General features: G+C 41.6%; 1 protein-coding gene across 1 annotated transcript in view; it reads right to left on the bottom strand.

Moving 5' to 3' along the window:
- Window positions 1-26,776, bottom strand: part of LOC132830264 (septin-4-like) — an 88,694-nt gene that overhangs the window by 4,941 nt on the left and 56,977 nt on the right. The window contains exons 6-9 of the mRNA XM_060847807.1: window positions 26,596-26,713; window positions 21,471-21,572; window positions 18,559-18,655; window positions 17,240-17,402 (exon numbers count right to left, since the gene is read on the bottom strand). Coding sequence (XP_060703790.1) covers window positions 17,240-17,402; window positions 18,559-18,655; window positions 21,471-21,572; window positions 26,596-26,713 — 480 coding nt within the window. The remainder of the gene's footprint in view (window positions 1-17,239; window positions 17,403-18,558; window positions 18,656-21,470; window positions 21,573-26,595; window positions 26,714-26,776) is intronic.

Here is a 26,776-nt window from a genome sequence, read left to right as displayed (position 1 = left end):
AGTTATTAACTTGAAACAGGAAATCCCCGCCGGCTCAGTGAGCTATTGTGTGGCTATAACTGAGGCCACTAGATGGTGCAGTATTCTTTTGTTCACACAACCATCTCCACTTTCTTTCGGAGTGACTCTCCTTCATCAGGTGATTGTGCACTGCAAATTTCTGCTATAAATTCTATGTTACGATCGAGCCCTCCACAATCACCTGATGAAGGAGCGTCACTCCGAAAGCTAGTGTGCTTCCAATTAAACCTGTTGGACTATAACCTGGTGTTGTGTGATTTTTAACTTTGTACACCCCAGTCCAACACCGGCATCTCCAAATCATCTCCACTTTCAGTCTTAGAGTTGATCAGAGCTTTCACAAGAATGATTCCAAATGTCATTTGACACTTATTTTACTGTTGTGCATTCCAATTTTAAAATCTTTTCTTTATATTCATACTCAAAGTGCCATGATGCAAAATATTAACAAACATTTAAACTCTGCGTGTCTGTTGTTCTACCTTTTTTATGTTACAAATTTTCATTTCCCCCTGTATCTGGTGTTAGGGCTGCCCATGGCTGAAGCAGCATAAAATGGCTAAAAGTGATTCTCAGTTGATATAAAATGGCTGGGGAAGATGTTTTTTAGCTAAAACAGCATTTTGCCTAATTTGATATTTCAAGTTAAACTCCAAGCTAGAACAATTTACACATTTATAGAAGGTGTATATCCGACGTGTTGAGATTAAAAAAATACACAAAGGGTCTTGTGAAATTCAGCCAATGGAATTTTTTAAAGCAGTAGCAAATGCAGCTGCTTGTTCAGAGATGGGGAACATTGTTGAGAAAGGCTGATAGAAGCTTCCATCCCAGGGTGATCCAAAATTTGAGATTCATCATGGTATAGGAAAGTAGGATCTGAGCCACAGGTTGTATTTATTTAAAAATTTGCATTTTAAGTATTCAGGCATTAAGGGTTTTAAATGCATTCCAATGGGTATTCAGATTGGAGTCCCCTTGCTGTTGGCATAGTAACAACTAATGCAGGAACTAAAGCCTGGAATGTGGCTGAAAAGACATATTGTGAAGGCCCAAGGATAAGTGATAAAGGGATCTGGTAAACATCATATGATCATGGGAGTCTCAGAAATATCCATCAACTGATCACACAGTCACATGATTAACCTGATGGGATGTGGACGGAATCAATTACTAATGAGATTGGTTTGTAACAACCATAGGCAGGCTAAAAATATAAAAAGCGGACGTTTCCCTTTATTCTGTGAAGAGGCTTCTGGATCTTGAGGTGTTTTCTTTCCACTGCTATGAAGTAATAAAGTCCTTGACAGAAAATTGCACCTGTGATTCATTTAGTCATTCCACCCTAATATCCAGCTACATTTTAAGTTCATAATATAACTGCAAAACACTAAGCAACAGGAGAGGCTGCAGTCTCTTGCCTATTGAACCAAGCCTAAATCAATCCATTTTCTACCATGTCTTAATGAAATCTTCTGGTTTCATTTTTCAGTCCTATTGCACCGGTATTTCCACATTTGTTTTGGACATTCACCTGAATTCCTATTGTCTTGAGTGATGTTGTGTACAGACCACATGAGAGTCTGCGACTTTGTTCAGGTTCAACTTATAGTGAAGATTATATTGTATTCTTTGTACCTAGTCTTCTGCTCGTATTTCTGCTCCAATTTTCCAATAATATGGGGAAATGTTTTCCTTCCTATGCACACTTGCCTAACCTTGCAATTCACAAGCAATTGACTAGGAGATGGACAAAACTAGAACTTTGACAGTTTCACACACCTTAACAGCTGTGGCTAGGTTTCTGACTGTACTGTGATTTTCCCACAAACCCATCGGATTGAATGAAGTGAGGTTTGGATTTAATTATTCCTGTTCTTGTGCTCGAAGTAGGATCTAGCAAACTATGCACGGTTATCATATTTTACCAGAAACTCTGCAGTGTAAGTATCGATCTCATTGCATGGGCCAGAAACCTGCTAGTTATACATTTTCAATTCATGGGACACGGAGGTCAGTTTTGGGGAAAGTGGAAGCGAGACTGTTGGTGTGAATTTCACCTGAGCAGTCTGAGACAAGTGCTCTGACAAACCATGCAACTGGGGCTGCAGAAAGGACTTTAAACTAAAGAGTAGCAGGAAAAGGTCATGTGAGAAGAGATGTGTTAAAACTAAGGGAAGTAGCATGTCATAGAGCAGGGTTACATTGAGATTGATAAGCAAAATGTGTTGGGAAGGGATGGAGAGTTCAAAAGTGATAAAAGGAGAGGGTTCAAAGCACTTTGCCTGAATGAAAAAGGTAAATTCACTAGTTGGTTAGCTCAGTTGGCTGGACAGTTGTTTGTGATGCAGCGTAATGCCAACAGAGCGGGCTCAATTTCCACACAGGCTGAGGTTACCATGAAGGTTGCTACTTCTCAAGCTCTTCCCTTACCTGAGGTGTGGTGACCCTCAGATTAAATTAACACTAGTCATCTCATTTTAAAGAGACCCTCTGGTCCTTTGGGACTATGACAACTTTACTTGACTTGCCTAAAAGCAGCAGTACTTATAACAAAGTATGAGTATGGTAGTACAGATAGAAATAAGTAATGTATGACCTACTAGCCATTACAGAGACATGGTTACAGGGTAATCCAAACAGAGACTCTATTCAAGGTTTGTGCGAAGATTTGTAGCTCGGGTGCTCGTTGTTGTGGTTCTGTTCGCCGAGCTGGAAGTTTTTGTTGCAAACGTTTCGTCCCCTGGCTAGGCGACATCATCAGTGCTTTGGAGCCTCCTGCGAAGCGCTTCTTTGATGTTTCTTCCGGTATTTATAGTGGTCTGTCCTTGCCGCTTCCGGGTGTCAGTTTCAGCAGTCCGCTGTAGTGGTTGGTATATTGGGTCCAGGTCGATGTGTTTGTTGATGGAGTTTGTGGATGAATGCCATGCCTCTAGGAATTCCCTGGCTGTTCTCTGTCTGGCTTGCCCTATGATAGTAGTGTTTTCCCAGTCGAATTCATGTTGCTTGTTGTCTGCGTGTGTGGCTACTAGGGATAGCTGGTCGTGTCGTTTCGTGGCTAGTTGATGTTCATGTATGCGGATTGTTAGCTGTCTTCCTGTTTGTCCTATATAGTGTTTTGTGCAGTCCTTGCATGGTATTTTGTAAACTACATTAGTTTTGCTCATGTTGGGTATCGGGTCCTTTGTTCTAGTGAGTTGTTGTCTGAGCGTGGCTGTTGGTTTGTGTGCCGTTATGAGTCCTAAGGGTCGCAGTAGTCTGGCTGTCAGTTCTGAAATGCTCCTGACGTATGGTAGAGACTCTATATTGAAGGATACAAGACAATGTGAAAAGATAAACTGGAAAAAGGTAGTGGGTAGCATTGTTACTAAAGGATGTCATTACTAGATGATTGAGAGATGGTCCCATCACAAAGATTGAGATATTGAATTTGTTTGGGCAGAAATAGGAAATTAGAAAAGTTAGAAGTCACTTTTACAAATTGTTTATAAGCCCCCTAACAGTGGTTGCAATGTACAATAAAGTATAAGTAATATAAATGGAGCACATAATCATGAGTGGAAACATATTCAAATACTTGTAAAAGCTTTTGTATAACTGACAAAAAGAGTAACTGGAGTTAGAGCTGGCCCTCTAAAGTGGATCTGAGGAACTTATAATGGGAAACAAAGAAATGGTTGGATAGTAAACGATTTAATATCTCAAAGACACTAAACACCAAGAAGTGAATGGGAGAGGTGATGCAAAGGGGTACAGTCTGGTTTAATGAGTGGGCACAAAATTCAACAGATAGAGTATAATATGAGAAAAGAAGAACTTGTCCATATTGACAGGAAAAGAAGAGAAAAACTGCCTAATATTTAAGTGTGGAGAAATTGCAGAACTCTGGTCCATGAATCACACGTACTTGGTATGTATACCCAGCAAGGGATTAGGAAGCAAAATGGCATGTTGGCATTTATTGCAAGGAGAATAGAAGATAGAAGTAGGGAGGTTTTACTGCGGCTGTATAAGGCCTTGGTGAGACTGATCTAGAACACTGTACAGTTTTGTCCCTGTTATTTGAAAAAGGATATAATCACATTACAAGTAGTTCAGAGAAGGTTGACGTGACTCATTCCTGGGACCAGGGACTTATATTGTGAAGAAAGGTTGAATAGGTTTGGGCCATACTTACTGGAAAAACATGAGATAACTTTTTTGAGAAATATTTAAGTTTCTGTGGTAACTTAATAGGACTGACGCCAGGAGGATGTTTATGGGGGAGATAGAACTGGTGAACACTATTTAAGGAGAAGAGCTTTCCCTTTTAAGACTGAAAGGAAGAGAGTTGTTTTCTCTGAGTATCATTAGCATGTGGAATTGTCTTCTGTAGAAGGCAATGGAGAGTCATTGAATTTATTCAAGGCAGAGACAGATAGGTTTTTGCTTGACAGTAAGTCAAGGGGTTAGACAAAAAAAAATGAAGTTGAGACCACAATCAGATCTGTCCTGATCTTGTTGAATGGCAGAAGGTTGACGGGCTGAATGGCCTATGTAATCTGGGCCTAGAACTGATTCCCATCTGCCCAGTGCAAATACATGATCAATGTCAACTCGTGACTGGACAGACATTCAGTATGTAATTTACATTTGTACATGTTGACATTATTTGCACAATATCCTGAGTTAGTTTTGACCTACATCATGTCACATTGTCACGATGTTTTGATTGTAAATGTCCTTCATTTCTCAGTTAAACTCAGGATGTGCTTTATATAGTCACCATTACTATCTTCCTATTGGCTTTTGGGATCACTTTGAAGTGATGGGTGATGGCCACAGCACTGAAAATCAAAATCTAACCAGACAGTGTGGTAAACGGGTACTGTAACATTAAGCTTGACTTCAGAAACCTGACAAGTTCATTATTTGGCAGAATTAATCGGCAAATTAATTATTTGGCAGAGAAAGGCCTTTTATTTGTAATGCATCCTCAGGACATTACCAAGTGTTTTATAGCCAATGAACTCTTTCTGTAACATATTTACAATTGTTAGTGGCCCAAACAAGGCAGTTTGACTCTGCACTGAAAAATGTGTTGCTGGAAAAGCGCAGCAGGTCAGGCAGCTTCCAAGGAGCAGGAGAATCGACATTTCAGGCATAGGCCCTTCTTCAGGAATATCCTGCTCCTTGGATGCTGCCTGACCTGCTGCACTTTTCCAGGAACACATTTTTCAGTTCTGATCTCCAGCAGCTGCAGTCCTCACTTTCTCCTAGTTTGACTCTGCACAGCAGGATCCCAGTGAATGATCTATTTAATCTCATCACTGACCAAGGGAGGAATCTGACTTGAACTTCAGTGCTATTCCAATATCCCTTCCTCAGAAAAACACACACAGTCTGTTTGCCTTTTTGCAAAGTACTAACTTCACTCGATTGAGGGTACGTGGCTTCTTCCCCTCGGGCAATCTTTCAGCCACTCTGGTACCTCTGTTAGAGGTTGATGTGATGTCAGGGTGAGATCATGTCAAGCAGCCTTGTGTTAATTGTGTTTTGCTTACTGCTGGAGCTTTTCCTTATTTCACTCACAGAATGTGAGCATACTGGCTGGGCCAGCATTTATTGCCCATCCCTAATTGTCCAGAGGGCAGTGAAGACATTGCTGTGGGTCTGGAGTCACATGTAGGCCAGACCAGCTAAGGATAGCATTTTCTTTCCTAAAGGACATTAAGTGAACCAGAAGGGTTTTTCCGACAATTGACAATGGTTTCATATTGTCATTTAGACTTTTAATTCCCGATTTTTACTGAATTCAAATTCCATCATCAATCAAGGCACGATTCAAACCAAAGTCCCCAGAACATTACTTGTCTCTCTGGCTTAGCAGTTCAGTGATAATATCATTAGGCCATTGCCTCCCTTCACAGTAGTTATCAGGATAAAGCTGAGTAGTGGTGGAGATAGACTTCCAAATGCGAAAAGAATCATATGGGAGACACCTGAAAAAAGACTTGGCTGAGGCATGAGTGGGAGTCGGGGGGGAGTGGGGGGTGGGGGGTGGGAGTGGTTGGGAAAGTTTGCAGAAGGTCTTCATTTTGAGAGAAATATGCAGAAACAGGAGGACAATTCCATTCCTAGACCATTTCCTTATGGATTTCGATCAACACCTTGTCGCAATTTGATTTCTTAATGAGATCCCACACTGCCAACAGTGAGCTGGGGTTAAAGAGGCTGAATTATAACCAGCAGAGTTGCAGGGACAGCAATACTGGCAATAATAACTTGCATAATGCCGAGCACCTTTCAATAGACAATAGACAATAGGTGCAGGAGTAGGCCATTCTGCCCTTCAAGCCTGCATCACCATTCAATATGATCATGGCTGATCAGCCTTAATCAGTATCCTGTTTATGCCTTATCTCCATAACCCTTGATTCCAATATCGTTGAGAGCTCTATCCAACTCTTTCTTAAGTGAATCCAGAGACTGGGCCTCCACTGCCCTGTAGGGCAAAGCATTCCACACAGCCACCACTCTCTGGGTGAAGAAGTTTCTCCTCATCTCTGTCCTAAATGGTCTACCCCGTATTTTTAAGTTGTGTCCTCTGGTTCGGCACTCACCTATCCGCGGAAACATGTTTCCTGCCTCCAGAGTGTCCAATCCTTTAATAATCTTATATGTCTCAATCAGATCCCTTCTAAGTCTTCTAAACTTAAGGGTATACAAGCCCAGTCGCTCCAGTCTTTCAGTGTAAGGTAATCCCACCAAACCAGGAATTGACCTCATGAACCTACGCTGCACTCCCTCAATAGCCAGAATGTCTTTCCTCAAATTTGGAGACCAGAACTGCACACAATACTCCAGGTGTGGTCTCACCAGGGCCCTGAAAAGCTGCAGAAGAACCTCTTTGCTTCTATACTCAATCCCTCTTGTTATGAAGGCTAGCATGCTATTAGCCTTCTTCACTACCTACTGTACCTGCATGCTTACCTTCATTGACTGGTGTACAAGAACACCCAGATCTCTTTGTACTGCCCCTTTACCTAAATTGATTCCATTTAGGTAGTAATCTGCCTTCCTGTTCTTGCCACCAAAGTGGATAACCATACAGTTAATCCACATTAAACTGCATCTGCCATGCATCTGACCACTCACCTAACCTGTCCAGGTCACCCTGTAATCTCCTAACATCCTCCTCACATTTCACCCTGCCACCCAGCTTAGTATCATCAGCATATTTGCTAATGTTATTGCTGATACGATCTTCTATATCATGAACATATATTGTAAGAAGCTGCGGTCCCAGCACTGATCCCTGTGGTACCCCACTGGTCACTGCCTGCCATTCCGAAATGGAGCCGTTTATCACTACTCTTTGTTTCCTATCAGCCAACCAACTTTCAATCCAAGTTAGTACTTTGCCCCCAATACCATGTGCCCTAATTTTGCTCACTAACCTCCTATGTGAGACTTTATCAAAAGCTTTCTGCAAGTCCAGGTACACTACATCTACTGGATCTCCCTCATCCATCTTCAGAGTTACATCCTCAAAAAATTCCAGAAGCTTAGTTAAGCATAATTTCCCCTTCATAAATCCATGCTGACCTATCCTGTTACTACTATCCAGATGTGTCGTAATTTCATCCTTTATAATAGACTCCAGCATCTTTCCCACCACGGAGGTCAGACTAACTGGTCTATAATTTCCTGCTTCCTCTCTCCCACCTTTCTTTAAAAAGTGGTACAACATTAGCCACCCTCCAATCCGCAAGAACTGATCCCGAATCTATTGAAATCTGGAAAATAATCACCAACGCATCAACAATTTCTTGAACCACCTCCTTCAGTACCCTGGGATGTAGACCATCAGGCCCCGGAGACTTATCAACCTTCAGACCTAACAGTCTCTCCAACACCAATTCCTGGCAAATATAAATTCTCTTAAGTTCAGGTCCTTCAGCCACTGTTACCTCTGGGAGATTGCTTGTGTCTTCCCCAGTGAACACAGATCTTAGGTACCAATTCAACTCTTCTGCCATTTCTTTGTTCCCTGTAATATATTCCCCTGTTTCTGTCTTCAAGGGCCCAATTTTAGTCTTAACCATTTTTTTGCCTTCCACATACCTAAAAAAGCTTTTACTATCCTTCTTTATATTATTGGCCAGTTTACCTTCGTACCTCATTTTTTCTCTGCGTACTTCCTTCTTAGTAATCCTCAGTTGTTCTTTAAAAGCTTCCCAGTCCTCTGTTTTCCCACTTATCTTTGCTACGTTATACGTTTTCTTTTTTTAACTTTGTGTGTTTCTTAACTTCCCTCATCAGCCACGGCCACCCATGCCTCCTCCTAGGATCTTTCTTCCTTTTTGAAATGAACTGATCCTGCATCTTCTGCATTATATACAGAAATATCCGCCATTATTCCTCCACTGGCATCCCTGCTAAGGTATTGTACCATTGAACTCTGGCCAGCTCCTCCTTCATAGCTACATAGTTCCCTTTATTCAACAGAAATATTGTCACTTCCAATTGTATCCTCTCCCTCTCAAATTGCAGATTGAAGCTTATTGTATTATGGTCACTACTTCACAATGGCTCCTTCACTTCGAGGTCCCTGACCAATTCTGATTCGTTGCACAATACCAGATCCAGAATTGCCTTCTCCCTGGTAGGCTCCAGCACCAGCTGTTCTAAGAATCCATCTCAGAGGAACTCCACAAAGTCTCTTTCTTGAGGTCCAATACCATCCTGATTCTCTCGGTCTACCTGCATGTTGAAATCCCCCATAACAACTGTAGTTACATCTTTGCAACAGGCCAATTTCAACTCCTGATTCAACTTACATCCGACATCCAGATTACTGTTTGGGGGCCTGTAGATAACTCCCAAGAGGGTCTTTTTACTCTTAGAATTTCTCAGCTCTATCCACACTGACTCTACATCTCCTGATTCTAGGTCCCCCCGCGCAAGGGACTGAATATCATCCCTTACCAACAACACGGCCACCCCACCCCCTCTGCCCATCATTCTGTCCTTACAATAGCACGTGTAGCCTTGAATATTCATTTCCCAGGCCATGTCCACTTGAAGCCATGTCTCAGTTATCCCCACAATATCATATCTGCCAATTTCCAAATGAGCCTCAACCTCATCCATCTTATTTCTAATGCTTCGTGCATTCATGTATAGTATTTTTAATTTGTTCCTGCCCTCACCCTTCCCATCAACTCCTATTTCACTCAACCTTACAGCATGATCCCTTTTTGAGTTTTCTGCCTCATTGCCTTGCAAGGAAAACCATTCTGTGGTACTCAGAGGTAAAAGGGAAAACAATGACCACTGTTCGTCAGTTTCAGAGGAAGCAATCAGGAGGAGTGACAGTGGTATTTAGGGTGATAGTTCATTAGGCATGACCAGCCACACAGAGGAAAATGCAGAGAGATAGGGGAGGGGACAGTGGTAGAGGTCTAGGTGGTTAGTGGATGAGGAAAAGAATGTACAAGACACTGAAGATCCGAGTTAGAGGACAAGAAATTTTGGAGATGGGGGGGAGCCTATGCAAAGGTAGGAATTTAAGCATGGGCGAGCATTTTAAATGAGGCACTGGCTAAAATAAAACGGCACTGGATGAAGGGAGCAAGCTACAAGCATTTGGGTGAAGTGATTTTTTTGAGGGACCATTAGAATATTTAAGCTCAGATATCACATTGGCATGGATAGAATGATGGATGAACTTGAGGTGGAGGTGAGTAATGTTACCAAAAGTGGGAGAAAATCAGTGATAGAGCTAAGATTGGACTTTGCTGGTGGGGCAGGGTGTGGGATGTGACTTTGGTTGTTAAACGTTAGTTCAGCTCACAACAGTGGGAAAATGTGTTGGGCCAGAGAGTAGTTTATTCATCCTTTTCTTTTAAATGATAAAAGTAAAATCATGAAGGAGAAAATGGAATGTCCAGCATGTTATTTTTTTGATGTTTTTGTACAACAAAAGGTCCTAAGCAAAGACAAGTGACTGGGACTACCATCATTGTCTCTGCTTATAGACTGGTCACAGCTGCTGGTTTCAGTATCAGTGTTTGTGCTCAATTAATTGCAGGCTAGTGCAGGAATGATGGGTCGAATGTCCTTCTTCTATACTGTGACACTTCTGTGATTCTGAATTTCAATAACTCATGGCCTTTGTGGCCAGTAATCCTCAGCTAATCTGCTCAAACTACACATCACTCTGGGCAGACTCTTGTAACACACAACCAAGCAACAGAGTCTAATTTATTTCTTGCTCAAGAGAAAATGCAGTTTCTGTTCTTTTGATATCTAACAAGAAACTGATTAAGGCCTGGACTGTAGTCAGAGGGTCGTTGGAGCTCAGGACCTCTCAAACAGTCTGACAATGTCCTTCAAACTCTTATCAGGGATTGTCGATGTTTACTTGGTATTGCCAGACAACAAAGTTCTCATTTCATTTCTCTGTCATTCATGCCATCTTGAGAGGTATTTCACTTTAGCTATCTCTTGATGTGATCACACTGTTTAACACCATCTCTGCTGTCAAATGCCATGGATTCTTCCCACTGATTGATTGGCTGTCATGTTTCAGAATTTTGGGACCATTTTCCACTGAAAGGATTTAGAAAAAAATACACGCTTTAATGTTTTCATTCGGCAAAGTGCATTCTTACAAAGGTTTAAAGAGGCTAAGTTATTTTTGCCAGTCTACATAATAAGTAATTTGTTAGCTTGTCTGAGTTATCAAAATACCTCAAGCCCAAAGTACTTAATCCTGCTTATATACGAGACACAGAGTGAAAGTGAGAAAGACAGATTGAGAGAAGAAGAAAGAGGTTCTTTAAAATAGGAAAGCTGTCATTGAAAACAGATCTTTAAAGATCTGGAAAGCTTTAGAAAAGTTTAGGAAAGCAGGTATACTAGTTATAGAGTCATAGAGATGTACAGCACGGAAACAGACCCTCTGATCCAACTCATCCATGCTGACCAGATATCCCAACCCATTCTAGTCCCATTTGCCAGCACTTGGCCCATAACACTGTAAACATTTCCTGTTCATGTACCCATCCAGATGCCTTCTAACTGTTGTAATTTTACCAGCCTCCACCACTTCCTCTGGCAGCTCATTCCATATGCGTAACACTCTCTGCATGAAAAAGCTGCACTTACGTACCCTTTATATCTTTCCCTTCTCACCCTAAACCTATGTCCTCTAGTTCTGGACTCCCCCAGCCCAGGGAAAAGATCTTGTCTATATATCCTACCCATGCACCTCATGATTTTATAAACCTCTATGAGGTCACCTCTCAGCCTCTGACGCTCCAGGGAAAACAGCCCCAGCCTGTTCAGCCTCTCCCTGTAGCTCAGACCCTCCAACCCTGGCAGCATCCTTGTAAATCCTTCTGAGCCCTTTCAAGTTTCACAATATCCTTCCAGTAGGAAGGAGACCAAGATTGCACGCATTATTCCAAAAGTAGCCTAACCAACGTCCTGTACAGCCACAACATGACCTCCCAACTCCTATGCGCAATGCTCTGACCAATAAAGGAAAGTATGCCAAACGCCTTCTTCACTATCCTATCTACTTGTGACTCTACTTTCAGGGAGCTATGAATCTGCACTCCAAGGTCTATTTGTTCAGCAACACTCCTTTGGACCTTGCCATTAAGTGTACAAGTCCTGCTGAGATTTGCTTTGAAATATTAGAGTTTGATTAAGTCAGCCAATTTACCAAAGTGGGGAGTTGTGAAACATGACACAAATAAATATATTATAGGCAATTGTTTCTATTGCAAATGATATTAGGTCAAGAGTTTAAAAAATATAATCCATAGAATATCAGCTTCAGATCAGGCAGATCATGAATGATCTAGTTCCTTCTGCACAGCCCAAAGATTGTGCTTTACCACAGACTCAATTGGTTGTCTGATTGTGGGTGACACTGACAAGTCAGCTTTTATTCAATGAGTCCATGAGGCATTAGTCACAATGTGTGGGACTTGATGGAGCTTTTGCTTTCTACAGTGTTTCTTGACCTGATGAAGCAATGCTGATGTTATCCCTTGAAAAGTAAGAAACTAGGACATTGTTCAATACCATGTTACCAATCTAATAGATGTTTATTACAGCTTATTAATGTATATAAGTATTACATTCACAGACACGCATGTCTGGGCTTGCGTTACGTGATTCAATTACAGAAAGCAGTATGCTTCCATCAGCAAGTGACTTGAGATAAGATGGAGGTTGACACCCGTATACCCTAAATCACGTGCTTTGATATAGTGATGATATCATTACATAACTACTGGCTTCTGGTCTTTTCATATGTAACTTCATGATCAGTAATGACTTTGCATGATCTGGGATGGTTGTATGTTCTAGAATTCTTTGCTGATACCCATGTATTTATATTTCTAACTCTGACACTGTGTCCAGTGCAATGCATTGGTAGTTCACTGTCTGCTTGATTGTTGTGTATGTGCTTCACAGATGGAAGAGAAGGATAAAGAATGCCATCTGTTTGGAAATGATTAGACAATTGGTTGCTAGGCAAAGTCATTCACTTGCTTTCTGAGCATTAGTTGTGCTGGGGATTATAGTCTCCTCCATTGGTATTATATGCAATGTGGAAATCTTGTTTTCTTGTTTACACTCAGATTTGATCATGTGTGTCATACATTGTACTGGTCCTTTGAATGTGGATAGTGGAGTGAAAATATCCAATGGGTCACTCTCCACTTTTGTGTGCATGTCTCGAAACACTTGACTAGACAAGTTGTGCTCCATTGTCAGATATGCTGTTATGGGAAACTGAATAAACGGAAGATAGTGGTCATTGTGTCTGTGATAATTACATTCTTTGTGTTGCTAGGTTGTTGAATGATGGAAAATTTAGAGAAGTAATCCAAACAAAGATGCAGTCTTCCCTATACACTGTGAATTGACCTGTTGCCTATTTCCTCCAAGGAGTCGATAAAACATCACCTGGACATAAAAGCTCCTTTTGTTTTGGGTTGATCTTTTTGGCATATCTCACACAAATTCATAAGTTATTGAATATCCTTAACCATCTCTGGTCCGTGCACACTCTCAAGCTCGCATTTGGTGCATTCAATCCCAATGTGTCCCTGCTATAGCATGGCTGATACCCTGGCATAATAAAGGCATTCGGACTTATTTACCTTGGAAATGACATACCAAGATATACCAGGTTCAACTCTGTATAGTCAAAACAATCATAGTTTCCAGCTACTTCTTTACTACTATTGCGTCATCCCTGGATAATGGTCTTTTGCAACTCTTGTAAGTAGTCATCTTCACCAACTGCTGACACTGACTCTGCCTAAAGTCTAATCAATCATTTTCAGTTTCATAATCAAGAAAATCCATGTGTCAATCAAGAAAAATATTTTGTTCTTTGTGTGTATTGGATAATCAGGTCAGTGTGTCAGATATAATCATCCTTGTATCTGACCGAAGTGCCATATCCTCATTCATAGATTAATAGATGCATTTATGAGCAGTTTAAAGCAGGTCATTTCCACCATCTTAAATGTTTCAATCATTAATTTCTCACTAAATCAATGGGTGTGAAATTACAGGATGCCAAATACCGGAGCTAAATATTTCTCTTCATATCAGAAAAGTTTGCTTAGCGTTTTTGTGATGCATCCACTTTAAGAATTAGGTCTTTCCTGTGGTCAGGTACTGCAAGATTTTCCTGACAGAACCTGCTTGAGGGAATCAAAGACACATTGGCAGTTGTCTTGCCATGCTCAGGAAATTGAAATCTTTTCAAGATTCACATGAGGTTGGGAATACATGGGAAACAGAAATGTAAAAATCCAAGGTAACATCGCAGATCCTTGTTATCGTATGAGGTCAGAATTTGTTTCATATCCTCTATTTAACTTGGACAGAGACAGCCTTCATGAATGGAGCAAATTGTCCCATAAGTGTTTATTTGGCTGACAGTACTGTGTACCGTTAAATACTGTTAAATCCATGTTGGGAAGGTTGTGGTCTGATCCACGTCCATGAGCTAAACAAATGTTTTCAGTTGTCCTATCCATGCTCTATTTGAATAAGTCTTGATCTATTGCTAGTTATTATTTTGATTTAGAAACAAAAGCATTCCAAAGGCATCCTAAATGTTGAGCATTCTTGGGATTCTTGTGCTAGATGGGCAGGCTGGTATCCATATTTTGCATCCAGCTTGGAATACAATTTTGCCCCTAAATTTACAATTCTTTCAGTGTCAATATTTATGTGAACAAATGTTTAGTGACTGGTTGAGGCATTTTGGATCTAGGCATGCTCTTATGGTGCCATAAGAGCCCATGGCATACATAGAGGATTGGCTGACTGGCAGAAGGCAGAGAGTCTTTTTCAGGAGGGCAGTGAGTGACTAGTGGAGATCAATGAGGTATTGCCAGGTCTACAAATATTCATGTGATACGTTAACAAAGGAATTTGTTGCTAAGTTTGTAGATGACACACAGACAGGATGGAGGAAGCGGGGAGGTTGCAGACGGACTTGGATGAATTAGGAGAATGTGCCAGGGAGTGACAGATGGACTATAATGTGGGAAAGTGTGAGATTATGCACTTTGATAGGAAGAATAGAGGCACAGATTATTTTCTGAACAGAGAAAGGCATCAGGAATCTGTAGCACAAAGGGAGTCAGGAGTCCTAGTTCAGGATTCTCTTAAGGTTAACATACAGGTTCAGTTGGCAGTTAAAGCAAATGCAATGTTAACATTCATTTCAAAAAGGCTAGAATACAATAGTGGGGATGTATTGCTGATGCTGTATATGGCTCTGGTCAGACTGCACTTGGAGTAGTGGGAGCAGTATTGGATTCCATAGCTAAAAATGTGCTGGCCTTGAGGTGGTCCAGAAGAGGGTTACAAAAACGATTTTGGGGTTGAGGAGCTTGGCTTATGAGGAGCAGTTGAAGATTCTGGGTCTGTACTCCATGGAGTTTAGAAGGACGGGGGGGATCTCATTGAACCTTACAGATACTGAGAGGGCCGGATAGAGTGGAAATAGAGAAGATGTTTCCACTAGTTGGAGAGACTAGGACCTGGGAGAACAGCATCAAAGTGAAGGGACAACCCATTAGAACAGAGATGAGGAGGAATTTCTTTAGCCAGAAGATGGTGAATCTGTGGAACTCTATCACAAAAGGCTGTGGAATCCAAGTCATTGAATGTATTTAAGACAAGGTTCTTGATTAGTAAAGATATCAACAGCTATGGTGAAAAGGCTGGGGAATGGAGTCTGATCATCCTTTAAAATGCATGTGATGGAGCTACACCAATCCGTGTGGCAATCAATCCTTAAAATTACACAGCTTCAGTCCTTCTCATCAGTTCTACTTGGAACTTCTCCCAACAATGCAAACTGCACTTCCGTGGAGGATAAATAAAGGAGATTGTACCATCCCTTGTGGCGCACCCTTATCACCCTTAAAATCGGTGATTGTATTGACGCAGTCTGGGGACAGGCATTTCAGATCTTTTACTGATTCCATTGCATTTTAAGTGGTCTGTTCACCACAGTGAGTGCAGATTGAATCTCATGTATGAGATTATACAGAGCTCTGTGCATAACAGTAATCCTGACACTACTGGACTGCTCATGTTTACCAGGTGGAAGATTGCAGGAAATCAATTTGAGCTTCTGTACTGACACCACAGTGTGATTCTGCCAATGCATGGAATTAGTCATCCATTATAGACTGAGAAAGTCTTTTGTAGGTTGTACTATGGTGCACCATTTGCTCAGGTATGTGACTTTCAGGATGTGAATAATGAAATGTTGGCGCAAGCGATGGTGTTGCATTAAGCTTTTAGGATGTGTCATTTTAACTTTTCAAGACATATGATGTCAATGGTTGTGAAAACCCATGATCACTTTATTCCATTGACATGATACATGAGATTAACAGCATGGAAAATACAGGCACCATTTGAATTGTGTCTTTCACTTGGTTGACTCTAAATCCCATGATTCCATCATCTGAACACATCCCTTACTGCTAATGTTGCGGTGCTACACCATCTTGTTCACCTGTTTTCTTCTAGGATCTTACCTGGCCCTTGTGAGTAGATTTTCTGTACGTGTGCCCAATGCCCTTTGGTGCCACACATTTTTCAGGTGTCAAGATAAACTGGGCAGCTTGGGTCAGTATAACAAACTCACCTTATAGATTTTGTTGGATTGTTCCACTTTACTCACCATAGCATGCATCTATTGGCATGACATGCTCCAAGTGGCCTGACTCAAGATAAGAGTCTGAGACTTTTATCCTCTCAGGTGACATACTATGATATGAAGATGACATTGTGAGCATGTTCCTTAGAAGGCATACAGACGTACTGCGAGACATAACAGTACATAACTGATGTGATGTATGTGTCAGACCAGGCACACATAGCAAATTCTCTTCCCAGAAGGACAATCTAGCATATGAACATATGAATTAGAAGCCCCTCAAGCCTTCTAACTCTCTCAATAATACCATAGCTGACCTGACTGTGGCCACACCACCATTTTTCTGGGAGGTTTTAGGCTCTGATAGGATTAATACTGAGGAGTACATCAAGGATTACACAACAGGAGATGTCATAAGGATTTGGGTAGTAAAACAGCTCTGAATCTCAAAGGAGGTAGGTCTACCACTTAGGTTTGATCATATTTTCAGTCTGTCAAACTAATGTACCTTGTACCTAGTTGCCGTCATGCAATAAACTGCATCTTCTTTAAGACAAGAGCTTCTATTCGTTAAACTACCTTGTAGTTTTCCTCTAGATCAGTCTAGCCCCATCAGTCCCAACGTCAGGAGAATGGTGGCAGCAAACTTACTCTTTGACAGAAGGTAATTGTGATGAGAATCATTTTACAACATACTTGATACCCTTTGAGTCCCTTGATCAAGAATCACTGCTATGTGGAGAGGAGACTTCCACTGACCCTCAAAGACACAAAGAAATTCTCATTTGCACCTTAAAAACTAATAGTTTTCACTGTTTTGTTTCTGGTATTATCCCACAAGTTAATTGATTTATTGGATTAAATTTCCCACTCTACCATGACAGAATTATGAGGTCATGATCGCAAGAGTTTGCAATCATAGAACCCTCCCCCCGCACAAAAATACTTGTGATGCTTTTTTTGACTTAATGTATTCACTCGTTCCGTTGATGCAAAAATAAATGAACTTACTTTCTGTTCCGTTCTTTCACCACCATCCTGGTCATACTCTGGATGCATTGTGCTCGGTAGTTTTCATAGTGCACGTCACGTGTCACATCTTTCAGGTCCTGCATGTGTGTTCGAATCAACATATTTCGTAACCTCACGAAGTCACAGTGAGCTGGATTCTCCACTGCAAAGAGGAACAGCATAGAAAGTATAAGTAGTCATGATTTATACATTAACAGATAGATCTGTGTGGTGCAAAGCTTCTCATTGTGCACTCATTTTTGTTATGTGGGTTAGTTAATGCATTGCTAATTTGCATTATAGCAAGATCCCACAAACAGCAATGAGACAAATGACTGGTTAATTTGATATTAATGACATCATTGAGTGCAAATCATTGGTCAAAAGATCAGGAAATCTCTATTGTTCCTTAAATAGCTCCACAGAACCTTTAACAGGCAAGGAACAGCCTCAGTTTTCATCACATCCAAAGGCTAACACTTTCAACAAATCCCCCGCCTTTCCTCAGTGCTATGTGTCATGTTAGATGAGGTTAAAGCTCAAGTCCCATTACCATTTCATTCAGGCAAGATTGCTACCAAGGGAGCTTGGAAAAGATTGGACATACATCAAACCCAAGTCACTGTGTTGGGCCTCTCCAGCATAGAGGAAGTCTTGATAGGAAATTTACATACTGGTCTTGGCAGAACTGTATAGTATTTTACCCCAAGGCATTGCCCAGTAGCAGCGTAGTCTCTAGACAGTAATCATTAAGTGGTAATATGGAGGAAGCTGTGTTTAACCTAGCTTCACTTTAAAGGCACTGCTTCATAACTCCTTATAAAGATGTGGTCTAAAATGGCATACTTTGAGACCCAATTGCAGGTGAATTATGAGGGTAGGATTCAGTAAATTAGTGGCAAGCTGTAAATCCCATTTTAAAAGCACTGCATATATTTGAATTCTTAAATAAAGCAGAAAGTGCTGGAGAAACTCAGTAGAATTGGTAACATAATTGGAGAGAGAAACAGAACTGATGATCACTCTGTTAAAGGGCAATAAGATCCTTCCAACTGCTCTATCTGGGACCCTCAATTATAAACACTTCAGCCTTAGTCCTATAACTGTAGCCTATCCAATCTTCGTTTGGAGTGAAAATTCTTCGGTCCGGGAAACATCATTGTAAACCTCTTCTGGACCATCTCTAGCATGATCATTCTTTGAAATGTGGGGTGTGGACATGGCTGGACAGACTATGGCATTGATCCAGCTGAATTACTTTGTCTTTTTCCCTTAAGCAGAGGTGTAAGATTAACAAACCTTTTTAAAAATACAATTACCTTCGACAATACCCCAGGGATACAGTCGGCCTCGAACTCTCTTTCCTTTGGCTTCAACCACAGTGTTGCTACCGATCACAGTGAATGGGATGCTGTCCTGGAAGGGAACGTTAAAGGCCAGATAAAAAGAAAAAAATTGAAATTAATATATTGCTTTGAATTTTAATACTTCTGTTGGAGGGAAAATGCACAGCATTGACTACCAAGCAGGGCGATACAGAATTGAGTCACAGAGGGAGATTAATGACCATATTACCAAAAAAACACACAGAAGCCATGTATATATTCCAATTTTTTTCTATTTTCTCATTGAAGGTAAGCATGACTGGGCCAGCATTTGTTGCCCATCTCTAATGCCATAGAGAACTGGTGGTGAATGGACTTCTCAAACTACAGCAATCCAGTTGGTGGAGGGAATGAATATTAGTGCCAGTGAATGAATATTAGAGCTCGTGAATGAATATTAGTGCCAGTGAATGAATATTAGAGCTAGTGAATGAATATTAGTGCCAGTGAATGAATATTAGTGCTAGTCAGTCAAACTGGTTGCTTTATTCTGGATAGTGTTGAGCTTCTTAAGGGTTGTTAGAGCTGCACTCATCCAGCTAAGTGGAAAGTATTCAGCACATCCCTGACTTGTGCCCTGTAGTGGGTAGACACATTTTGGGAAGATACTTGATGAGTCATTTGCCACAGAATTGTTAGCTTTAAGTGGCAGGTTCTGTTGAGTTTCTGGTCAATGGTAACATCTAGGATGTTGATCTTGCATCTTGCTATTGCAAGCTGCTTCTGCTATATGGAATGGAAGGAGTCCTGCATTAGAACTATATCAGGTTGGCATTCCATTTTTAGATATGCCAGCCACTGCTCTTGACATGAACTCCTGCACTCTCCTTTGATCCACGGTTGGTCCCCTGGCTTGTTGATCTGATACAGTGGGAGATATGATGAGCTTTGAGATTACTGCTGAAAATGTGTTGCTGGAAAAGCGCAGCAGGCCAGGCAGCATCCAAGGAACTGGAGATTCGATGTTTCGGGCATAAGCCCTTCTTCAGGAATGTGGAAAAAGTGTGTCCAGCAGGCTAAGATAAAAGATAGGGAGGAGGGACTTGCGGGAGGGGCGATGGAGATACGATAGGTGGAAGGAGGTCAAGGTGGGGGTGATAGGCCGGAGTGGGGTGGGGGCGGAGAGGTCAGGAAGAAGATTGCGGTTTAGGAAGATAGTGCTGAGTTCGAGGGATTTGACTGAGACAAGGTGGGGGGAGGGGAAATGAGGAAACTGGAGAAATCTGAGTTCATCCCTTGTGGTTGGAGGGTTCCTAGGCGGAAGATGAGGCGCTCTTCCTCCAACCATCGTGTTGTTATGGTCTGGCGGTGGAGGAGTCCAAGGACCTGCATGTCCTTGGTGGAGTGGGAGGGGGAGTTAAAATGTTGAGCCACGGGGTGGTTGGGTTGGTTGGTCCGGGTGTCCCAGAGGTGTTCTCTGAAATGTTCCGCAAGTAGGCGGCCTGACTCCCCAATATAGAGGAGGCCACATCGGGTGCAGCGGATGCAATAGATGATGTGTGTGGAGATGCAGGTGAATTTGTGGCGGATATGGAAGGATCCCTTGGGGCCTTGGAGAGAAGTAAGGGAGGAGGTGTGGGCGCAAGTTTTGCATTTCTTGCGGTTGCAGGGGAAGGTGCCGGGAGTGGAGGTTGAGTTGGTGGGGGGTGTGGACCTGACGAGAGAGTCACGGAGGGAGTGGTCTTTTCGGAACACTGATAGGGGAGGGGAGGGAAATATATCCCTGGTGGTGGGGTCCGTTTGGACGTGGCGGAAATGATGGTGGATGATACGCTGTATATGGAGGTTGGTGGGGTGGTAGGTGAGAACCAGTGGGGTTCTGTCCTGGTGGCAGTTGGAGGGGCGGGGCTCAAGGGCGGAGGAGCGGGAAGTGGAGGAGATGCGGTGGAGGGCATCGTTGATCACATCTGGGGGGAATCTGCGGTTCTTGAAGAAGGAGGGCAGTTGGGTTGTACGGTATTGGAACTGGTCCTCCTGGGAGCAGATGCGGTGGAGACAAAGGAATTGGGAATATGGAATGGAGTTTTTACAGGGGGCAGGGTGGGAGGAGATGTAGTCCAGGTAGCTGTGGGAGTCAGTCGGTTTATAGTAGATGTCTGTGTTGAGTCAGTCGCCCAAGATAGAAATGGAAAGGTCTAGGAAGGGGAGGGAGGAGTCTGAGACGGTCCAGGTGATTTTGAGGTCGGGGTGGAAGGTGTTGGTAAAGTGGATGAACTGTTCAATCTCCTTGTAGTAGCACGAGGCAGCGCCGATACAGTCATCGATGTAGCGGAGGAAAAGTTGGGGGGCGGTGCCAGTGTAGTTGCGGAAGATGGACTGTTCCATATATCCTACGAAGAGGCAGGCATAGCTGGGGCCCATGCAGGTGCCCATGGCAACTCCTTTGGTTTGGAGGTAGTGGGAAGATTGGAAAGAGAAGTTGTTCAGGGTGAGGACCAGTTCAGTCAGTTCTTTGAGATTACTGGTTATGGTTGATGACAATTATACTATTAGTGATGTCTCACAATCCCTCATGGTTGCCCATACTTTAGTGGCAAAACATATTAAAGTCTATCCCAATAGCATGGTGACAATGTTACACATCATGATGAAAAGTATCTTCCATGTGAAGACCGGTCTATCACCAACACACAAAAAAAAGCAATGGCTCCTATTGATACTATCATGGACAAATGCACTTCTGGCAGGCAGATTGGCAACAGTGAGGTCAAATATGTTTTTCCTTGTTGTTGGTTTGCTCACCATCTGCATCTGACCCAGCCTAGCAACTATATAGGACTCTGCAGACTTGGTTCGTGGCATAGCTGAAGACATTCAACAGACACTCCCCATTAAGTCTTCCTCACCTTCAGTTCCTGATCTTGTCGTTTAAATTCTTCATCCTCATCAGAGTCACATTCTGGAAACTGGTAGATTTTGATCCCGTAGAATTTGATTTCCTCACGGATCTGAGGAGAAAATGTTAGAAAATGTAACTAGAAAAGGCAGCTCAACTCTTTAAAAGTGAAACAGAGTGTGTTGGATCTTTATTATGAACTGAAGCTTGAATATACGCAATTTTGAGTTCCCTATTTGATGAGCAGAAACTCAGGAGAATAGTCTAAATGTCACCTACTGGTGGGGGATGTAGCTAAAGTCACCATTCTGTGACAAATGAACATTCTACTTATAGCTCACACAGTGCACTCTTGCATAGGCTAAGTAATCTTCACCAAATCCAACTGTCTCAATGAGTCTTAACTGGCTTCAAGCTGTGCATTTAGGGTTCAGTTATTTAATGATGGTAGAACCAACTTATAAAGGCAGATGTTCAACTAGTGAGTCACATTCTTTATATGGTTGGAGCTGGAAATATTTCCATGGCAATGCGAAACAATTTAATAGTCATTAACAATCTTGCTCGGTTAAACTATAGCATGGCCGTTTGGGAAGTAGAACAACACAGCACTGTCAGTTAGAAGCGGATCTGTGTAGAGGTCCCTCTATTCAGCAACTAATTGAATCATTGAATCCCTACAGTGCAGAAACAGGCCATTTAGCCCAACAAGCACACACTGACTCTCTGAACAGTAACCCACCCAGACTCATTCCCCTACCCTGTATTTCCACAGACTAATGCACCTAACCTCCACATCCCTGAACAAAATGGGCAATTTAGCATGACCAATTCACCTAACCTGCACATCTATGGACTGTGGGAGGAAACCAGAGCACGTGGAGTAAACCCACGCAGACACAGGGAGAATGTGCAAACTCCATACAGACAGTTGCCCGAGGCTGGAATCGAACCCAGTCTCTGGCACTGTGAGGCAGCAGTCCTACCCACTGAACCACCATGTTGCCCATAGCTAGCTTGATTTTGATACTCATTGCCTGCAACTGAAAGAAATCCATTCCTCGATGTTGTTACCTTCTGACAAACAGAACTTGCACAGGGTTTCTTTTCTGACTTTATTAAGTTCTATTAGAACCCAACTAAAATAATCACAGGATTCAAAGTAAATTTGAAAGCATTGGGTTGACATTTCAGGAATTAGCGTGTCACCTGATTCCTGGCAGTCACCATGTTGCTGATAACTCTAGCTGAGGGCAAGGCTTCACTGGTTATTGTTGACTTCTCATTAGTCTACATGGTAGATGACATTAATAGCAATCCAAAAATATTGAATAAGTAGTCAAGAAGTAAAAAATAGTTATAGAGGACATAAATACAACCGTTAGAAGTAAAGTACTAGGAAATTAATGGGGCTAAAGGCTGGTAAGTCTTTAGATCTGAAGGAATGAATCCAAAGACATTAAAGGAAGGAGCCAGAGAGATAGTGGATGTACTGGTAGTACTTTTTCAATATTCCTTAGATTCTAGAAAACTTCCAATGTGACACTTTTATTCAAAAGAGGAAAGAAACAAAATTACACCAATTGGCTTAACATCTATTATGAGGAAAATGTTAGAGCTGATTATTAAGATTGCAATGGCAGAGGATTTAGAACTGCACAATGTAATCAGGCAGAGTCAGCATGGCTTCACAAAGGGGAAATCATGCCTGACAAATTCATTAGAATTCATTGAGGAGGCAACAAGCCGGATAAAGGGAAAACCAGTGGATTATATATTTGAATATCCAGAAGGCATTTGAAAAATTACTACAACCATTAGGTTACTTAATAGGATGAGACAATGGTGTTAGGATAGTAAATGATCATGAATAGAAAATTGGCTAACTAATAGAAGACAGAGGCAAATAAGAGAAAAGCTCGTGGTGAGGAATGACACACAGATTCTGCAGAAGGATATAGACAGGTCACATGAACGGGCAAAAATTTGGAGGTGGAATACAATGTGGGAATATGAGAGGTTATGCACTTTGGCAGAAGAGTACAGGAGCGAAAATTAAGTGAAGAATGACAGCAATGGGGGATTTGAAACTCCTCATACCTAAATCACAAGAAGTTAATGTGCAAGTTCAGCTGGTAATTGGGAAGGCAAAGGGACTGTAGATCTTATTTCAAATGTAATGGTAAATAGGGAGGTCCTGCTAGAGCTACACAAGCCTCTCAAAATCTACCAGCTTTGCACCCCTCATCCAGGTAAACATATACTGGCATAGGAGGCAGTCAAGAGAAGGTTTATTAGATTGACCCTAGGTTTGGAGGGATTGTCATGAGGTGTTGTTCAGTGGGTTGGGCCTATACACATTGGAGTTCAGAAGAATGAGAGGTGGTCTTATTGAACCACGCATGATTCTTCGTGGTCTTGACAGGATAGATGCGGAAAAGTTGTTGCCCCTTGTAGGACAGCAGAAATTCAATATAAAGGATCACCCACTTAAAGACAGAGATGAGGAGAAATTTCTTCTGAGAGTATCAATCAATGGAATTTTCCATTGCAGAAGGCAGTACTGTATATTAGTGGTTGAGATAGGTAGATTTTGAAATAAATCAGTTAAGGGGTCAATGCTGCTCTATACAATATTGACAACGTCAAAAGACTTAACTTCCAGGTTACAATGGAAAAGCCTCTGCCTGTAAAAATAAACAGGCAACAACCTACATTTGTGCCCTATGCAAGTAATCACCTTTGCTGCTCACTTGTCAAAATGTAACTTCAGCTTCACTGTTTTGGCAAAACTTCCTCAGAAAACATTAAACATTGAATGAGAATTTTAAAGAGACTTTGAACTACTGGCTGGCCAATCAACAAAAACTCGAGACTGTTAACTCTAGCTTTAGACATTTTGACTCCATTTAAAGACAGAAGCACTGTTTAATTGGTATCTTGCTTTGTATGTAGGTTGTTACGAGTTGAATAATGCCTTTATCCCTTCTGAATTGATCTATCCTTAGATGTTTGCAAACATGTCTGTGCTGCAAACTCCTCCCCACTGTCTAAGAGTGTGTGAAATATAACGCCCACAACTGTCTTAACGTTATCCCGTTATTTATCTGCTCCTTACAAATCCCAGCAAATGCAGAAAATACACCTCCACTGTTTTAACAAAGGAGGAAGAATAAATCACAGTTTGCTACGTATAAGTGGGAGAATAGGGAGAGCAAGTTATTTTAAGAATTGTATTCAGTTTTTAGCAGTTGTGTGTGTTCTGATAGAAGGACATGGCCAGGTCAAGGGGTATTCAGGCATTCTCCCATTCACATCTGGATGTCAGATAAAAATGGCTCTTAAGGTTTTATGAGGAAGGGTCACTCGACCCAAAATATTAACTCTGATCTCTCTCCACAGATGCTGCCAGACCTGCTGAGCTTTTCCAGTGATTTCAGTTATTTATTTTCAGGGTGATGGCCTGTTTCATTTTATTTTCAGGGTGATGCCCAATTTCTGTTGTGAACAGATCGTCAGGTTTAACCTTGCTCAGCTGGTGGACCCTGACTTTGTAAGGACCATAACAACATAGTGGTCAAGTTAAACCAGTTATTTTGCCCACTGTCGGATGTAAGGAGGAATGCTTCACCACTCAGACAAGCATACTCAGACATGCAGGGAGAGATAAAGTAAAAAGGTGGAGATTATTCGGTTAGTAACAAGTGAAAAAAAAGGATACCAGAGATCAAACATTTCATTGCCCCCTAAGATATGATCCAATAATCTATAATGGGAGCTAATAGTCAGGAACTCCTTTGTGGGGATTGGCTGATTAATTTCAGTTTCTGGCTAGTCAAACTGAGCAATTTGCTCAGTTTAAAAATCTTCAAATGTCTTCTGGGGACATTTTGCTGAAATGTAACATCTGCTTTACCATTTTACTGACAGAATACTTTACTTGCAGAAAGCATAAAGCCAAGATTGTTTGGTGCTTTTTCCAGGCCAGAAGCTATTCCAGTGTAGCCAGGGTTAGGGGTGGTGATTGCTGTTGGCACATCAATGGTATGACACTGACACCTTCACTAATGGCTATTTCAAAATTCTCTGATTAAAAGGCAGTTGGCTTCACTACAACGGGAGACATGTGACCTAGACGCCTGGAGGGATAAAGGCAGTTACCATCGAGACAAAGGCTTACATTGTGTGATAATGCTGTTCCTTAAACAAGGTTATGTTGTCCTTGGGTTTCTTTCCATCACCAGAGTAATCAACAACTTAGAGGTTCCAGTTGTCTAGTTTGGATGGCTTTTAGGGCCAATTTAATTATACCTGACAGACACTGCCTCAGGCAAAAAACTTTCAAGTTTTAAAAGAGACTCTTGTACAATGAAAGAGGAATGGCCAATTCTTCCAGTTCAGGGTTTGGTTTTAAGCAGCGGTCGGTTTTTGAGGCTGCTGGTGGGTGTTCCATACTGAATCTGTCTGCCATCTCTGTCTCTCCTGGAAGATTCTGTGTTTGATTTTGCCTTTTTTGCCAAGGAGTGGAGTGTTTATGGAGATTGTTGCAGGAATTTGGAACAGCCTCATTGAGTTGGGATAATCTGTTGGGTTTTCAGATAGGTTGTTATTTTGTATTACATTCTCTTTTGTTTGTGTTTTATTTAGCATTCTGTAAATAAATTCTGCTTCGTTTAAACAGACGGCTTTTGACCAGCTGTATCACTCCAGAATATCCACTATACACATACTCAAAACAACTAGAAAAGGTAGGGTGCAGACTACCTTCTTGAAATGTTTTGAGGGGGGTCTGGCCTGGTCCCTAACAATTACGAATAGCCAACTATGTATGGCCCATTCCAGAGGTCAAGTAGAACATAATCAGCACAACTTAAATTGCAATTCTATTGTGTAATTTTTTTTAAGAAAAGAATTAGAGACAGACATTCCTATGCAAGGTTATTATGCAATTGCAAGTGATCAGAGTATATCTTACCTCAGAACTATTCACTAATTGATGACACTGAATTCTAAACTGAACCCACTTGTGCTGCTAAACAGTGGAATGAGTGGCACTCAGAACCAAGACCAACATGAATGTCAATTTTGCTTCATCTCATTGCGTTGGTTGTGGCTGACATTAACAATCCATTTACCTTTGGTTTCATTTTGGAAACCTCTGCAGGAGTCAGTGTGTCTGCTTTAGCAAGGAGTGGCACAATGTTCACCTTGTTATGCACAGCTTTCATAAATTCCACATCCAATGGCCGTAACCTTCAAGACCAAACAGAATTTAATCACAAGAAAGTCTCAGTTCTTGCTGTTGTCAATTTGTCA

Source organism: Hemiscyllium ocellatum, chromosome 31, assembly GCF_020745735.1.
Source record: "Hemiscyllium ocellatum isolate sHemOce1 chromosome 31, sHemOce1.pat.X.cur, whole genome shotgun sequence".
Classification (NCBI taxonomy): Eukaryota; Metazoa; Chordata; class Chondrichthyes; order Orectolobiformes; family Hemiscylliidae; genus Hemiscyllium; species Hemiscyllium ocellatum.
This window is presented reverse-complemented; position numbering and strand designations above follow the sequence as displayed.